General features: G+C 38.3%; 1 protein-coding gene across 1 annotated transcript; it reads right to left on the bottom strand.

Annotated features, from left to right (window-relative positions):
- Positions 1 to 10,164: 10,164 nt before the first annotated feature.
- Positions 10,165 to 12,092, bottom strand: cm (AP-3 complex subunit carmine). The gene is made up of 6 exons (XM_067780039.1): positions 11,943 to 12,092; positions 11,677 to 11,764; positions 11,291 to 11,616; positions 11,060 to 11,219; positions 10,544 to 10,996; positions 10,165 to 10,474 (listed from the first exon to the last, which is right to left on the bottom strand). Exons 1-6 carry the CDS (start codon positions 11,975 to 11,977, stop codon positions 10,289 to 10,291), a joined length of 1,248 nt encoding a protein of 415 aa, XP_067636140.1. The 5' UTR covers positions 11,978 to 12,092; the 3' UTR covers positions 10,165 to 10,288.
- Between the last annotated feature and the right edge of the window lie 2,503 nt (positions 12,093 to 14,595).

Genomic DNA, 14,595 nt, shown 5'->3' with positions numbered 1-14,595 from the left:
GTACGTCTTACAACCTTCGACTAAAAAAGTTGCTCCTAACATATAAAAGAGAGGACTGTAGACCCATGAAGGGTATTCTGACTAAGCAGTGCCTTCTGGCGTCACATGCCTTAAAATAAGGCTTGGTCAGAGATAGCAGATGTAGGATGTGCTGTTGTTGTTGTAGCGATAAGGACACTCCCCGAAGCCTGGGTGAGTGTTATAGATGTTGATGGTCCTTTGCTGGATGCAGATCCGTAACGTTCCGGTAACAAGCACCATAAAGGTACTAGCCCGACCATCTCGGGAAGGATTTTGTATGACCACATTCAACCTTCTAAGCAATGCCCCCCCCCCCCTTAGATCAATCAGGAGTTCGGGGTCGCCAGATCCTCGGCTGTTCATGAAACGGGATTCGCCACGGGTAGGTGAGGTTGACAGTTGGCTCGGAGAAGCTATATATTGCGCTGGCAACCCCTTGAGAAGGTTGCGCTACACAACCTCTTGCATCAATTTGGTATTTTAGTCGCCTCTTACGACTGGCATACTTACCGCGGGTATATTCTAAGCCACCTAACCCGCTGGGCGTCACGTTTTTCGATGCTAAGACTCCAGCTATTAGGAGTGACACAGATATCAGATATAAAAGCAGGAAGTGGCGTAGAAAGCTTTTAGTATTTTCAAAGAGGACGGAGTTATTTTATAACACAGGTCCTGGTTTTTGATAACACAGGTTTGGTCGTTAACCAAACTTCTGGCAACAATACGGACTCTTCAGTCTATGTGAGGTGCTCATGTACCGGCCAGTTTAACCAACCAACCAATGTCTAAAGATTAGTCAGACTTGCAGAAATCTGAAGTAATACGTGACATCTTTCATAAAAAGGAGACAATTCGATTACCATTATTGTATTTTCCCACAACTTTCTTACGAGTTTCGCGCTTATCAAATTTACTACTGCAAATTATGAATCATGTGGCTGCATAAACGTCGCCCAACAATCACGTTTCAATGTTTTTTGTTGCCAAATTGCGGTAATATTCCAAAAAAAAATGTTAACCGCAAAAGAAACAGCATGGAATGCAAATAACAACCCATACTTTGCTTCAATTTATATGCTGCCTACTTCTTTAACGGAAATAATTTGTTAATGATTCATCATATAATTATTATTTTTTAAATAAGTAAGAATAACGAAAAAAATATAAGTCCGAATAAATTGTTTGTAAGTTAAATGGACGCGTCTGCGTAGCAATAATTATATGTAACAGAAAAAGTTCGTTGCTTAAGTCTTTTGTGTTTAATTGGTATTTTTTGTTTGTTTTGACGACAAAAAATAGAATAGAATAAAATTTAATGTTAAAGAAAAATACGCTTGTCGTGAAAATTAGTAGCAATGAGCAAAGGCAAATTAAAAATTGCGAGTTTTGCAATTTAATTTAAAAACTCATTATGTAAATTGAGATTATGATAAAAGATATTTGCTGCTTTTAATTTCATCAAAATAATTCAAGTTAAAATGGCCTAAATGTTTTAAAATCAGGGGAAGTTTAGTATGGTATTTTGTTATTAATGTCATGCGTTCCTGGCAACCGGAAGAAATTGACGAGGCACCTAAATGATGTACTTTCTCACTGAACAATTTTTCAGGAGCACGACGCAAGTTGCAAGAGAAGCTCGGCCTAAATCTCTTCGGAGGTATATCGCGCTTTGCATTTATTTATTTAGGTGCGAAAAAGAACACCTTTTTGATCGAAGCATCTTGTTCCATTCTATCTCTACGCATAACTTAAGCAGCTCATCATTAGATAATTTTAAGCACTTAACATCACCAAAGCTTAGGCTCTCATAAATTTTAAGCTTTTCAATTTCTTACCGACTCCATAGTAGCATTTGTTGGCAGGCGTTGTTTGTGTTCATGCTGTTTCCCAGATACTTAAAAATTATGTTGTTGTAGCAGTGCTTCGCCCCATCCAATAGGTGCGACCGATCACAAATTGTCATCAATATCTTCTAATGGGAGTCCAGGTAAACTTGCTGTTTCAACAGGGGTGGACCATAATGAGAGGGGTGTTAGAGGCGTTGGTTCCACATTACAATTAAAGAGATGGTTGGTGTCATGTGGGGACACATTGCAAGTAGGGCATGCATTTTGTATGTCGGGGTTGATTCCGGATAGGTTAGAGTTTTACCTGTTACAGTATCCAGAACGAAGTTGGGCTAGAGTGACTCGCGTTTCCCTGGGAGTATGCGTTCCTCTTCCGCAAGTTTTGGGTATTGTTCTTTGAGAACTGGATTCACCGGGCTATTCCTGGCATAAAGGTCCCACGCCTGTATGTGGAGTTCACTGAGGACCTGCTTGTGTTTTTTTGGCTTCATACGGCTGAGTTTTCTGGTGCCGTATTTCCTCATAATACTTACGGAGATGACTCCTTAAGCACCTAGGCGGTGTTGGCTCATCAATCAGATATCTGTTGGGATGCCCAGATTTCTGGGTATTCAATAGGAACTGTTTGGTTACCATCTCATTTCTCTCCCTGATGGGGAGTATTCTCGCCTCATTATGTAGATGGTGTTCTAGGGACATAAGAAGACAGCCCGTGGCGGTTCTGGGAGCAGTATTTTGGCAGGCCTGTAGCTTCTTCCAGTGAATAGTTTTTATGCTTAGCGACCATATAGGGGACGCGTAGCATGCAATCGGCTGACCAATTGCTTTGTAAGTATGAGCGTTTCTTTTTCTTTTCCCCCAAGTACTGCCAACAAGAGATTTGAGGATTTTATTACCGCTCTGGATTTTTGATACAATTGCGGCTGCATGCTCACCAACATGTACATCCTGATCAAACGTCACACCCAAGATTTTGGGGTGTAGGACAGACGGTAGCGTAGTGCCATCGACGTGAATGTTCAAAATGGTTGACATTTGGGACGTCCATGTTGTAAATAAGGTCGCGGAGGATTTAGTCGGTGATAATTCCAGGTTTCGCGAGGCGAAAAAACTAGAGAGATCAGGGAGGTAGCCGTTTATTATGTTGCAAAGCACATCGATCTGTGGGTCTGGGCCTAGTAGTGTAGTAACTCATTCTGGTGGCGAAGGTAGCTTTGATATGTAGAAGTTAAACAAAAGTGGCGATAGGACGCCACCCTGTAGTGTTTATGTGTTTACGTGCTTCATGCAGGCCGGTAGTTCCTTTTTTCCTGTTTAAAATAGGCACAACCTACAGCACTGACAACCTAAATTCTGTCTGCAACCCTACCAGCATAACGGTATTTCGCCCTTACGTCACAGTCCTTTGCCACATATTAATCCGGTACTAGTCCTTCTGGGACTATCCCGACTGCCTTTGCAATAATTTTTGTAACGTTCAAACATTCGGGTCTCGGTCTGGATTTCTTGACAGGAGTGCCTACCGGGGGAATGTTATAAGTCCCTTAACCCGGTAGATTAATCTGCAGTTATACTTTTAAATTGATAAAGAATTCACAAACGTCAATCTGCAGTTTATGAAGACATAATAGTGAATGAAGACCTAATTGGCGCTTAAAACGCCCTCTAACAAAAAACAAACACTCTAGTACTTTAACGTGGAAGCCGACTTTGAAGATGGCAGGAGAGTGTGTTTTTATTTCCTTTGAGTCTTATGACTGAACTCAAACAAAGAATACGAAGCGCGATAACTTTCGAACATATTTTGAGCCCGACTTCTCTTCGAATTTGCATCGTACTAATTATTAATTTTTCCCATACATTGGCGGGACGATACCTACATTTCTTACGTCGACTCCGAACGGCATCTGCAAGGTAGATGAGTTTTCAATGAGAAGCTAGTCATGGCAGAAATACACGCGGAGTATTTGGCAAATCACTGCGAGGGGTGACCCCGCGTTCTAAACACTTTTTCTGTTTGAAAAAACTTGTTTCTAAATATTTGGTGTTACTTTAGAACAAACCCAGGATCTTCGGTGTGATAGGCGGAGTACGCTACCACCAACACACGGCGGCCACCAAAGCGCGATATACCTTCGAAATTTATGTAGCGCTTTGTTTCTTTTTCAATTTGAGTCATGCTACTTTTTAAATTTTCCTATAAATTGGCATGGGGCACAGTGTCTGCGAGCATACTTGGAGTAGGCCACTGACTGCTGTTGCAAGCAATTTTTTACCACGTAACAGCCATGAAATGTGTTCGGTACTTTGTCAGAATTTAATTCAGAGGAATATGCACATATGCTATTTAAGTACAATATATTAAATCCCCACAAATTTATTTTTGATTGTATTCTACTCAGACAATATCTTTTAAGTCATTAAAATATTTAATATATATTTTCCAAATCTCGCACTTATGAATGCTTCGTCTAGAACTGGTTTTTCGCAGCATCCAAATGCAACACACTGACAGCAACAGCGTTGCCAAGGATGGCAAACATGATTAGGTATAACTTTAATACGTTAAAATGCAAAAATGCTGTCCCACTGCTTGTGCAACCAAATATTGAAGTTACAGCAGCAGCGACCGTCACCACAAACTCCCCCCGCAAATTTTTGCTAACTTATCGTTGCTAGTTCATTGGAGCTGTAACCCGCTGAGCATAAACTTTTTATATGCGTGATTGAGTGTGTTTGTGTATTTGCCTAGGCGTAAAATCAAGTTTTGCATTTTTAAAAACTTACAAAATTCCTATTGATCTGCTTGAACTCGCCCAGAAACTTCAACGAAACAACGAATAGTTAGCAACATTAACGGCATTGGATGCAGAGCAAGTCACTGGCTTTGGAGTGCAGTGCTTCATTTTCGAATGATGATGTATTTTCGAAGTTCATATGCATGTGCTATAGGTACAGTGACGAACAAAAGTCTACATACACCCCCTACTTTCGTTGTTTGAAAAAGACAAAACCGTTGCGGAAACATGTGTACACGCAATTTCATTTTAAACCCTTTTTAATCGTTTTACCTTAAACAAATCCGTTCTTGACCATACAACAACTAAGTGATGGCGAAGGAACGCCATATTAGCGTTGACAAAAGTGTACGTACAGCAGCAGTTACCTAGCTTGCATTCTAATATGCTGTGTTATACTAACCCTAAAGTACTGTTTAGTTTAATAATTTTTTTATTTTTGTTGTTTTTCTAATATCGAGTTTAGTGGTGGTGTGATCACTTAAACATCAACAATGCCTCCTGGAAATGAAATATCGGTTGCATAAAAAACTTGGTTGTACAGCACAGAAAAGAGAAAAAATCATAAGGTGAAATTGCAAACATTTTTAACTTGAGTTGAATAAGAGTACAGACCATTGTGCAGTGGTCGTCCGAGCAAACTATCTTGCCGAGACATCAGCTTTATTTTGAAATTGGACAAAAGATTCTGCTTTAAAATTAGGCGAAGATATGGCAAGCTCATCAGGCAATTATGTCCATCCAAGAACAGTTCAAAGAGCTCTGCACTAGAACGGCTTTTACAGCAGAACATCACGCAAAAAGTCTCTAAAATAAAAAAACTGTAAACTCAATATATTTGGTAGGTCTGGAAGAACAAAAGTGGGAGGAAGAGAAATACTGCACTCGATCCGAAGAATTTGGTTACCACTGTTAAGCTGTCACCATGCCAGTGTTATAGTTCGGGTAATATGGATCGTTTTGGATACAAGTCTTTATTGGAAGCTAATTCGAAACCATCGGTGGGTATATTTGAGCTTGATGCAAGTTTGATCTTTCAGACTTTTGCCAACGTCGTTTTAACTTCTTTATCCCATAACTTTGCTATTTTATATTAAAGTAAGGACTTTTTAGTGCAATGATTAGAAAAAGGTTTAAAATAAAACTGTATAAGCACGTTTTTCACATAAGTTATAGGTCTTTCAATGCACCGGAAATAGTGGGTACACATATGTAGGCTTTTTTCGTCACTGTATGTAGGTTAAGCTGGGTTGATTTGCACGGACGAAAGTTAACCCATATTGCGCCATATTGGGCTCTGGAAAAAAAGTTCCACTAAGCCTACCCTAAAAAATAATTTTCGAGCCTGCCAAATTTGAGTTTTTTGGCTTTTTTTTTCTTTGATTTTTAAGGTTTTTTCATGACCTACTTAAAAAATTTTCATTTGATTTTAAAATTTTCATGTATACCCTGTCCGACTCAAAATTGTCCGCTCAAAACTTTGGCGATAACAGTTTTTTGAAAAAAAAAAAATATATATATATATATATATTTGGGTTTTGAGTGTTTTGGTGAAAAAATTTATTTATTCGCCGTTTTTTTAAGGTTTTTCTTCAGGAACGTGCAAAAGTGTTGCCGATGAAAATGAATTTGTCTCATAGTTCCTATCCCACTTAAAATTATGCGATAAAAACGTTGGCATTAACAGTTTAAAAAAAAAATAATTTTTTTTGGTTTTTGTGACTTGTTTTGGTCGAAATCGATTTTTTTTTTTCATTTTCAAGGCTCCAAATCATTTTTTATGTATGTTTCCGTTAGACCCACCAATAAGTATACCAAAATGATCAGGGGACGTGCTGAGTTGATTTAGCCATGTCCGTCCGTCTGTCCGTTTGTTTGAACGCAAACTAGTCCCTCAATGTTTGAGATATCTTGATGAAATTTGGTAAGCAGGCATATTTTTATGGGGGATTTGACATTTGTCGGAATCCACCGGATCGGACCAGTATAGCATATACCTCCCATACAACCGATTGTTCAATAAGAGGGTTTTCGCCATTTATGCCCCATTTCTGCCTCATTTTAATAGCTAGCAACATCAAATTTTACCACAAGCTTACGTATTGAGCATAGATAGTTGTCTGAAAAAATCGTCTAAATCGGACTAAAAATCGATTTCGACAAAAATGATCATCGGTAACACTTTTGCACGTTTCTGAAGAAACCCTTAAAAAAAATGGCGAAAAAATAAAATTTTTCACCAAAACACTCCTCAATCCCAAAAAATAATTTTTTTTTTTTTTAAAAAACTGTTATCGCCAAAGTTTTTAGCGGACAATTTTGAGTCGGACAGCGTATACATGAAAATTATAAAATCAAATGAAAATTTTTTAAGTAGGTCATGAAAAAAACTTTAAAAATCAAAGAAAAAAGTCAAAAAACTCAAATTTTGCAGGCTCGAAAATTATTTTTTTGGGTATGCTTAGTGGAACTTTTTTTCCTGAGCCCAAAACCTATCGAAAAATCGATGGCGCGATATAGGTTAATAAATGGACCCTGCTTAATGTAGGTACATATGTGCTTGGGTGTGTAATTGTATGAAAATACGTCTTCGAACTAATAAAACCCCAACCAGCATGATTAAAAACGATCAAATTCAAAACTATAACTGTATCGTCTGACGAAAAATGTACCAAAAATGTGATTATTATTGATTAATAGTTTATGCGTAGAGGTAGGCTTATTGAGCAAAAAAAGGTGGCTGGTGTAAAAATATATAGCAGCAGAGCTTTTACACGAATGATGCTTCCACAAATCAGAGCTTATAGATTTGACTGATGGAAAAAGTTGGTTTATCAGACTTTTATTTTAAACAGCACTGGCTATCCCTGAAAACATTTACACAAACATGAAATACTCCCGACAGACCATGTTCTGAGTTTCTCTATCTATCCACCTACCTCTCCTCTGTATAACCCTGTTGTTGTTGTTGTTGTAGCAATGCTCACCCCACCTAATAGCTGCGACCGATCACAAATTGTCATCAATATCCTCTAACGGGAGTCCAAGGAAACTTGCCGTTTCAACAGGGGTGGACCATAAGGAAAGGGGTGTTAGAGGCGTTGGTTCCACATTACAATTGAAGAGATGGTTGGTGTCATGTGGGGACACGTTGCAAGCGGGGCATACATTTTGTATTTCGGGGTTGATTCTGGATAGGTAAGAGTTTAACCTGTTACAGTATCCAGAACGAAGTTGAGCAAGAGTGACACGCGTTTCCCTGGGGAGTAAGCGTTCCTCTTCCGCAAGTTTTGGATAATTTTCGTTAAGCACTGGATTCACCGGGCAATTTCCGGCATAAAGGTCCGACGCCTGTTTATGGAGTTCACCAAGGACCTGCTTGTGTTTTTTCACTTCATATGGCTGGGTTCCCAGGTGCCGTATTTCCTTAAAATGCTTACGGAGATGACTCCTTAAGCCCCTAGGCGGTGCTGGTTCATCAATCAGATGTCTGTTGGGATGCCCAGGTTTCTGGGTATTCAACAGGAACTGTTTGGTCAGCATCTCATTTCTCTCCCTGATGGGGAGTATTCTCTCCTCATTATGCAGATGGTGTTCTGGGGACATAAGAAGACAGCCCGTGGCGATTCTGAGAGCAGTATTTTGGCAGGCCTGTAGTTTCTTCCAGTGGGTGATTTTTAGGCTTGGCGACCATATGGGTGGCGCGTAACACGTAATCGGCTGGCTAATTGCTTTGTATGTAGTCATGAGCGTTTCTTTATCTTTTCCCCAAGTACTACCAGCGAGGATTTGAGGATTTTCTTACGGCTCTGTCTAACCCTCTTCCTCTCTTGTTCCCTCTCCCTTCTGCATTTTCGAGTTTACCTTATTCGGCTCACTCAATTTCCCTATCCCTTTCATTCTTCAGTAAATCTTCCCGCCTTTCTTCTTACGCATCCCGCTCTTGCTTCTATCCAATTCTATCTCTCACCATTACCCTTAATCTTAATCTTCCTGTTAACCTATTTTTACTACTTTGTTTCAAACTATTACTTTTCCGACTTGCCTCCAACTTCCTCTACTTTTTCTTCCCATTTCCTGTTTTCTCTTCTCTTTTTTTATGTTCCGTTTCCAATGTGGAAATATATATATGTAAATTTTCCCTTCCTGCCTTAAAATTCATGACGGGATTATAAAGGCTGTAAAATTTTTGTTGTTTTACTACTGAGATGACTGGCTGGTATTATTGCGTCACGCGTATGGGCTTAAAAAAATCTTTAATTTACTAATTTAAAAATATAAAAATTGCTTTATACCCAAAATATAAAGCATAACTATAAGTTTAATAAGTACAAATAAGTAATACTTTGTACTCACTCGGCAATTTATTAAATTTATTCCACTTGTGATTTATTAAGATATTTGTTGTACAAAGTTCCATAGTACATTGCCGCCAGCAGAGTTTTAAATGATTTGATGAGTTAAGATATAGATTTCACCATAAATACACCTTTGAAAAAGCAGCAACGTGGGCACTGGCAACAAGTGTGGGGCAGTTGTGTTCAGATAATATTAATGAGCTTGATAATGTGATGTGATATTTTCAACGGTTATTGAAAAGGAACTCCCACTGTGGTTTGCCTAAAAAACAGCAATATTAGAAATATTTTGGACTCACACTTAAAAAACAAACATTTTTATTGCTAAGAGGAATATCCCCCTATATGGCCTACCGCCTTGAAAACAGCCATTCCCAGTAACTTTAAAAATAAAACCCTATATCAGAGTTTGTTTGAAAAGCGTGCCATCTCGGATTTTTTTTTTATTTCAACTGAATTCTCTGAGGTTATGAACTACGAATTTGTTTTCAAAATGACTTAACTCAGTATGAGTACGTTTTAAGTTAAAGAATATTCCCCTAGATAGGCATAGCAAAAACCTAGAAGGTTCGCCGGGTCATATAAAGTCTTCCCAGAGATGGTGGGGCTAATGTTTTCGTCATATATAAAAATCCCAAAAATCTTAGAGTAGTGTCTTTATCGCAAAAACAAATTAAGAGATAGAACGCTCCTCCAAAAATTTTTTTAGTATGCTGTTTTGAAACTCGGAGCCGAGTTGGGCTAATATTTCACTCAGGCAATGTTTTAATAAAACTCGATTTGAGTAAATGATGGGCTTTTTTATATAGTCGAAAAAAAATGTACCGCAATTTTTTTTCCAAGCAGAGATTCAGGCGATAGTAAAGCAAAATCCAAAATCACTTGTTTGGTTGGGAAATGTCGCTAATTTCAACAGAGTGTTGGATTTTACAGTGTAAATAGATATTTTCTGGAGATATTAGCTCAGTTTCGAAAAGTCTCTTTTTCGGTTATGCCGCGAAGCTTTTCTTGACCCACTTTTCTGCGTTTTGTGTAAGGACTAGCTTTTACGAGACTTTACAATAAACTTAGAAATATGGTTTTTTTACCTGGGATATCTGGTAGATGCAAGTAATGTTCGCAAACTGCTTTTGATGGAAGTTTATAATTGATTTTCCTCAGAAGGGTATATATATATTTCTAATCTAACGTATTCACATTAACAATATCTCAATATAGTCTATTTTCAAAAATTGATCTTTCAATCATAGTCTTATAGTCTTATTTACATTCGCAATTGGAATTTTCCCGCCTTGGTTATATACTTGACACCTTTAAAAGGTTTATATTTTTCACCAAACATATCAAGACGATTGACTTTGAGTCCAGAAACAGCCAGTTGCGATATGGAAAATTGCACATTAATAGACGGATTTGCATCGATATTAGTGCTGCCGGGTGTAATTGAGACCTACGTGGATAGCAAAATTAAGTTTAGTTTATAGACGTTTTTTTTTTTAATAATAACATGAAAACTTACAGTGCCTCTTATATTTGGCAGCTTGGTTACATCAATGCGCCCCACATCCCACGATAATGTCTTTGTAACTGAGTCGAATGTATATTTACCTTGATTTGGTGTCAATATACAATTTAACACACATTTCGGCATTGTAATCTCAAGTTTAACTTTATCCACGGTACGTCCAAGGGTAGTACGTGGTCCCACTGTCAAATCTAAACGGCCTTGTTCACCAGTTTTGATGGAGAAATTATGTCTTATATAAATAGGAATAGCCACAACAGATTGTGAACTTATGTGGTAGGACATTAAACGAAAATTGCCATCTGGTGGAATGAATGAAAGTAAACGTTCAGATTCCCACCGTTTAAAACGTACACATGGATGGAACGAGACATCGTCAAAAAGACGTGGATTCATGAACGAAAGCGTGAGATCTGGCATACCCGAAAGCTTGCAACAGCAGTCAATCTGTGAAACATGAGAGTTAAATAAATTGGAACTATATAAATGCACTTATATGAAATTACTTACATATCCCTGTATTTCAGCAAACACTGTAGAACCAGATTTATCAATAATTGCATCAACTTCTTCAATCACATCGAAATAAGCTTCATTATTGTTATAACGTACACCACTGCGACGCCATGGTATAGCTGATAGCTGACCCGATGGTAAGATAGTACTGACGCTATAAAAATTTAACAAGTATTTATATTAAATTTATTTTAATTTTTAAATCTGATTCATAATCCCACATACTTGCTTTTGCCGGTTACAGTGTTGGCTATGGTACGTAATATATTTGGTGGTTTTATGAGTTCTTTGAGTATATTACTTTCAGTGGCAAGCGGAAAACCATTATCCAACATTTCATCAAGTAACTCGTAAACCACAACATAATTTTCCTTAATAAGAGTTTCGGAACAGTCACCAAAGTAATCTTGAAAAGTGTCCATTACTCGATGTAGAAATTCAATAACGAATAGTGGCGGTACTTCTTGCTTACAAGCAGCCACCAACGATATGCCATTACGTTGCACGGTGATCAGGTAGTAATGTGGTGTTGCAATTACGGGAGGAACATCCTAAAACACAAATATAATTTATGGAAGTTTCCTTTTTCTGCAATAAGGATTAGCACTTACGAATGGAGATTGGCGCTGCGCGTCCAAAAAATAGTCGCATACAGACCGTGATACGACCGAACGCCAGTGTTTTTCGAGAAAGACATCCCTGAAAAGATATATAATAATTAAGTGAATGGCTTCCAATTGTTTTTTGTTATATTTTTGTAAACAATTAGTAAAGTTGATGATCTGAGCAAATTTACCACAAACTTCATAAAAAAAAAACAGCCGCATGCAAGTACTCGCATGATCAATTATTAGGCCTTGTTTTTAACTTCACTCACCCACTGTTGTTTACAATAAATAGGCTGTGTATCATTCTTTATTCGGTTAATTAGTTATCAAAATCTTATTTTGCAGTTTTTTGCAAACAAAAATACATTTGCTAACAATAAAATGCCAACACTCTGCTAAATTTGCGAAGAAAACGAGAAGAAGAAGAAAACTGCTGAACAACAGCTGTTAAGGAAATTTTAAGTGCTACCAAATCTGCATTGATTGTGGCTGATGGTGACATCTACCGTGTAGTGCGAGCATACCGGATAAGGTTCGAAAAATTCAAGTTACGAAAGTGCTCTAAGAGTTCATTGGTACGTTGGTTGGAGCAGGGTTAGAGGCCCGGCACATTTGCCATATTTTTTAAGCCTTAGTCAGCCATATTTTTATTCAACCATATCTATTGGCATCGATTATTGAGGTCTTATTAAGCTAAAAACGTAATAATTTTATAAATAAGAACACACAGAAAATTACTAACAAATTTGCACAAATAAAAAGCAGTCATAACATCCCTTCAAAAAACGCGAGTACTCTATAAATAATGTAAGGAATACTCCTTTGGGAGTATAGGACTGCTGCAAATCTGATCTGTGTTGATACAAAAAATGTGCTCCAATTAACATTGCGATGTCCTAGGAGAGGAGTAGGTGATCCCACTCTCGCTTTGTTTGTGAGTATTTCATAGAGTACATATGTGAGAGTACTTTCCAAAGTACTTTCACTGTAGTACTCCATGGAGCACCCACAGAGGATCATATGCCAAAGTACTAAAGAGGAATTGTGTCGGAAAGAATTATCGAAGTGAATTTAATTTAAAATGAAAGTAAATGAAGAGGGGCAATACAACTTTTATATTTTATACTACGAATATTCTTATGTTATTTAGCATTTGCGTGAATAAAGAAACTAATATAATACGCATACGCATACGTGAATAAAGAAACTAATATAATATGTATACATAAAACCAGTGCGCTGTTGCATTTTATCAGAGGTGCCAAAGTAAAATTTTATTATTAGTTATTTTCATACAATATTTTACTCTTGGCAACTCTGTTCCATCGTCATCGTGTCGTGATCACTGTCGTTAAAAAACGAGCAATGATCGGCTGATGGTGGTCCGCAAACGCATTCCAAAGGAGTATTGTTAGAGTACTCCAACATGAAGAAAATGGAACACGTAATCCAACAATTTTTGCAGGGATGTCCAAGCCGAGAACTTATATGTGAAAAGGCTGCCATTAAGAGCCGGTTTTTTTATTGCGAGTTTAAACTCCAAATAATGTTGCTTATGCCCAGTTATTGATTGCAAGTTTAAACTGCAGTTTAAGTTGACTAGAGTTTTCCCTTGCAACTTCGTTCGATGACATAAAATTTTGCTGCTCATCTCAGCTTAAGCGGGAAAACTCGCTTGAGCCGAGCTGGTCATCTGCTAAAAATGATTCACGCTAATTTTTGATAAGCGTGACCGAAGACCGCCATTGCCGAAAAGTGTTTTTTTAAGATATACCCATCCCACAACCGGTTTCAGAACGACCAGTTTAATTTTTCGGGATTTTGTGAATATCTTTTGACATAAGCAAACCTTTTTTCGCCTTGTAATAATCGATACTGATGTCAGAACTCATCTTTTGACCCTTCACCAACATTTTTGGACGTGTGTTAGCAGTTGCTGTTGTTGTCGGTGTAGCACTCGATCGCCTTTGTAGATTATAACCAAAAGTGTTCGGGTTTAGAGTGCAAATAAGCGTTATACTAAGCCTTATAGCTTCAGAGCTTCCGCAACCCAATTGTCAACCTCATCTACGCTAGGGGAGTCCTGTTACAAATATAAATGTATCAAACACATATGTATTAAGCTGACGAGGCTTTGGCGACCTAAAAGGACTAACGGGTGGTGTGGTCTAGAAGGTTTAATGTGGTCTTGTTAATCGTTCTCGAGATGGTCGGGCTGGTACGTTAAAAGGAGCATCAACATCGATGCCACTTTCCAAAACCTTGTTGTTGTTGTTGTTGTTGTAGCGATAAGGTTGCTCCCCGAAGGCTTTGGGGAGTGTTATCGATGTGATGGTCCTTTGCCGGATGCAGATCCGGTACGCTCCGGTACCACAGCACCAATAAGGTGCTAGCCCGACCATCTCGGGAACGATTTATGTGGCCACATTAAACCTTCAGGCCATCCCCTCCCTCCCCACCCCCAAGATCCATGAGGAGCTTGGGGTCGCCAGAGCCTCGTCTGTTAGTGAAACAGGATTCGCCGCGGATAGGTGAGGTTGACAATTGGATTTGGAGAAGCTATATATTGCGCTGGCAACCTGAAGGGTTGCGCTACACACCCCTTGAATCTGGTATTTTAGTCGCCTCTTACGACAGGCATACCTACCGCGGGTATATTCTGACCCCCTTACCCGCTGGGGTGTGTTGTTGTTGTTGTAGAAATGTTTCGTTAAAACAACAACAACAACAACCAAAAGTATTATTAGAGAAGAGTCAAATGCGTTCCCAGACAATCCATTATAAAAGTATTCAAAAAACCACATTTAAAAATTCTTAGTGAAAATGCCAAATATATTTCTACAGGGGGCATGAAAAAATCCTCAAGAAATACCCTCAATGTCGAAAAGAGTTGCTACACTGACGATGAGCGGAAACGTCAGC

Source organism: Eurosta solidaginis, chromosome 4 (assembly GCF_040869045.1).
Source record: "Eurosta solidaginis isolate ZX-2024a chromosome 4, ASM4086904v1, whole genome shotgun sequence".
In the NCBI taxonomy this organism is placed as follows: Eukaryota; Metazoa; Arthropoda; class Insecta; order Diptera; family Tephritidae; genus Eurosta; species Eurosta solidaginis.
This window is presented reverse-complemented; position numbering and strand designations above follow the sequence as displayed.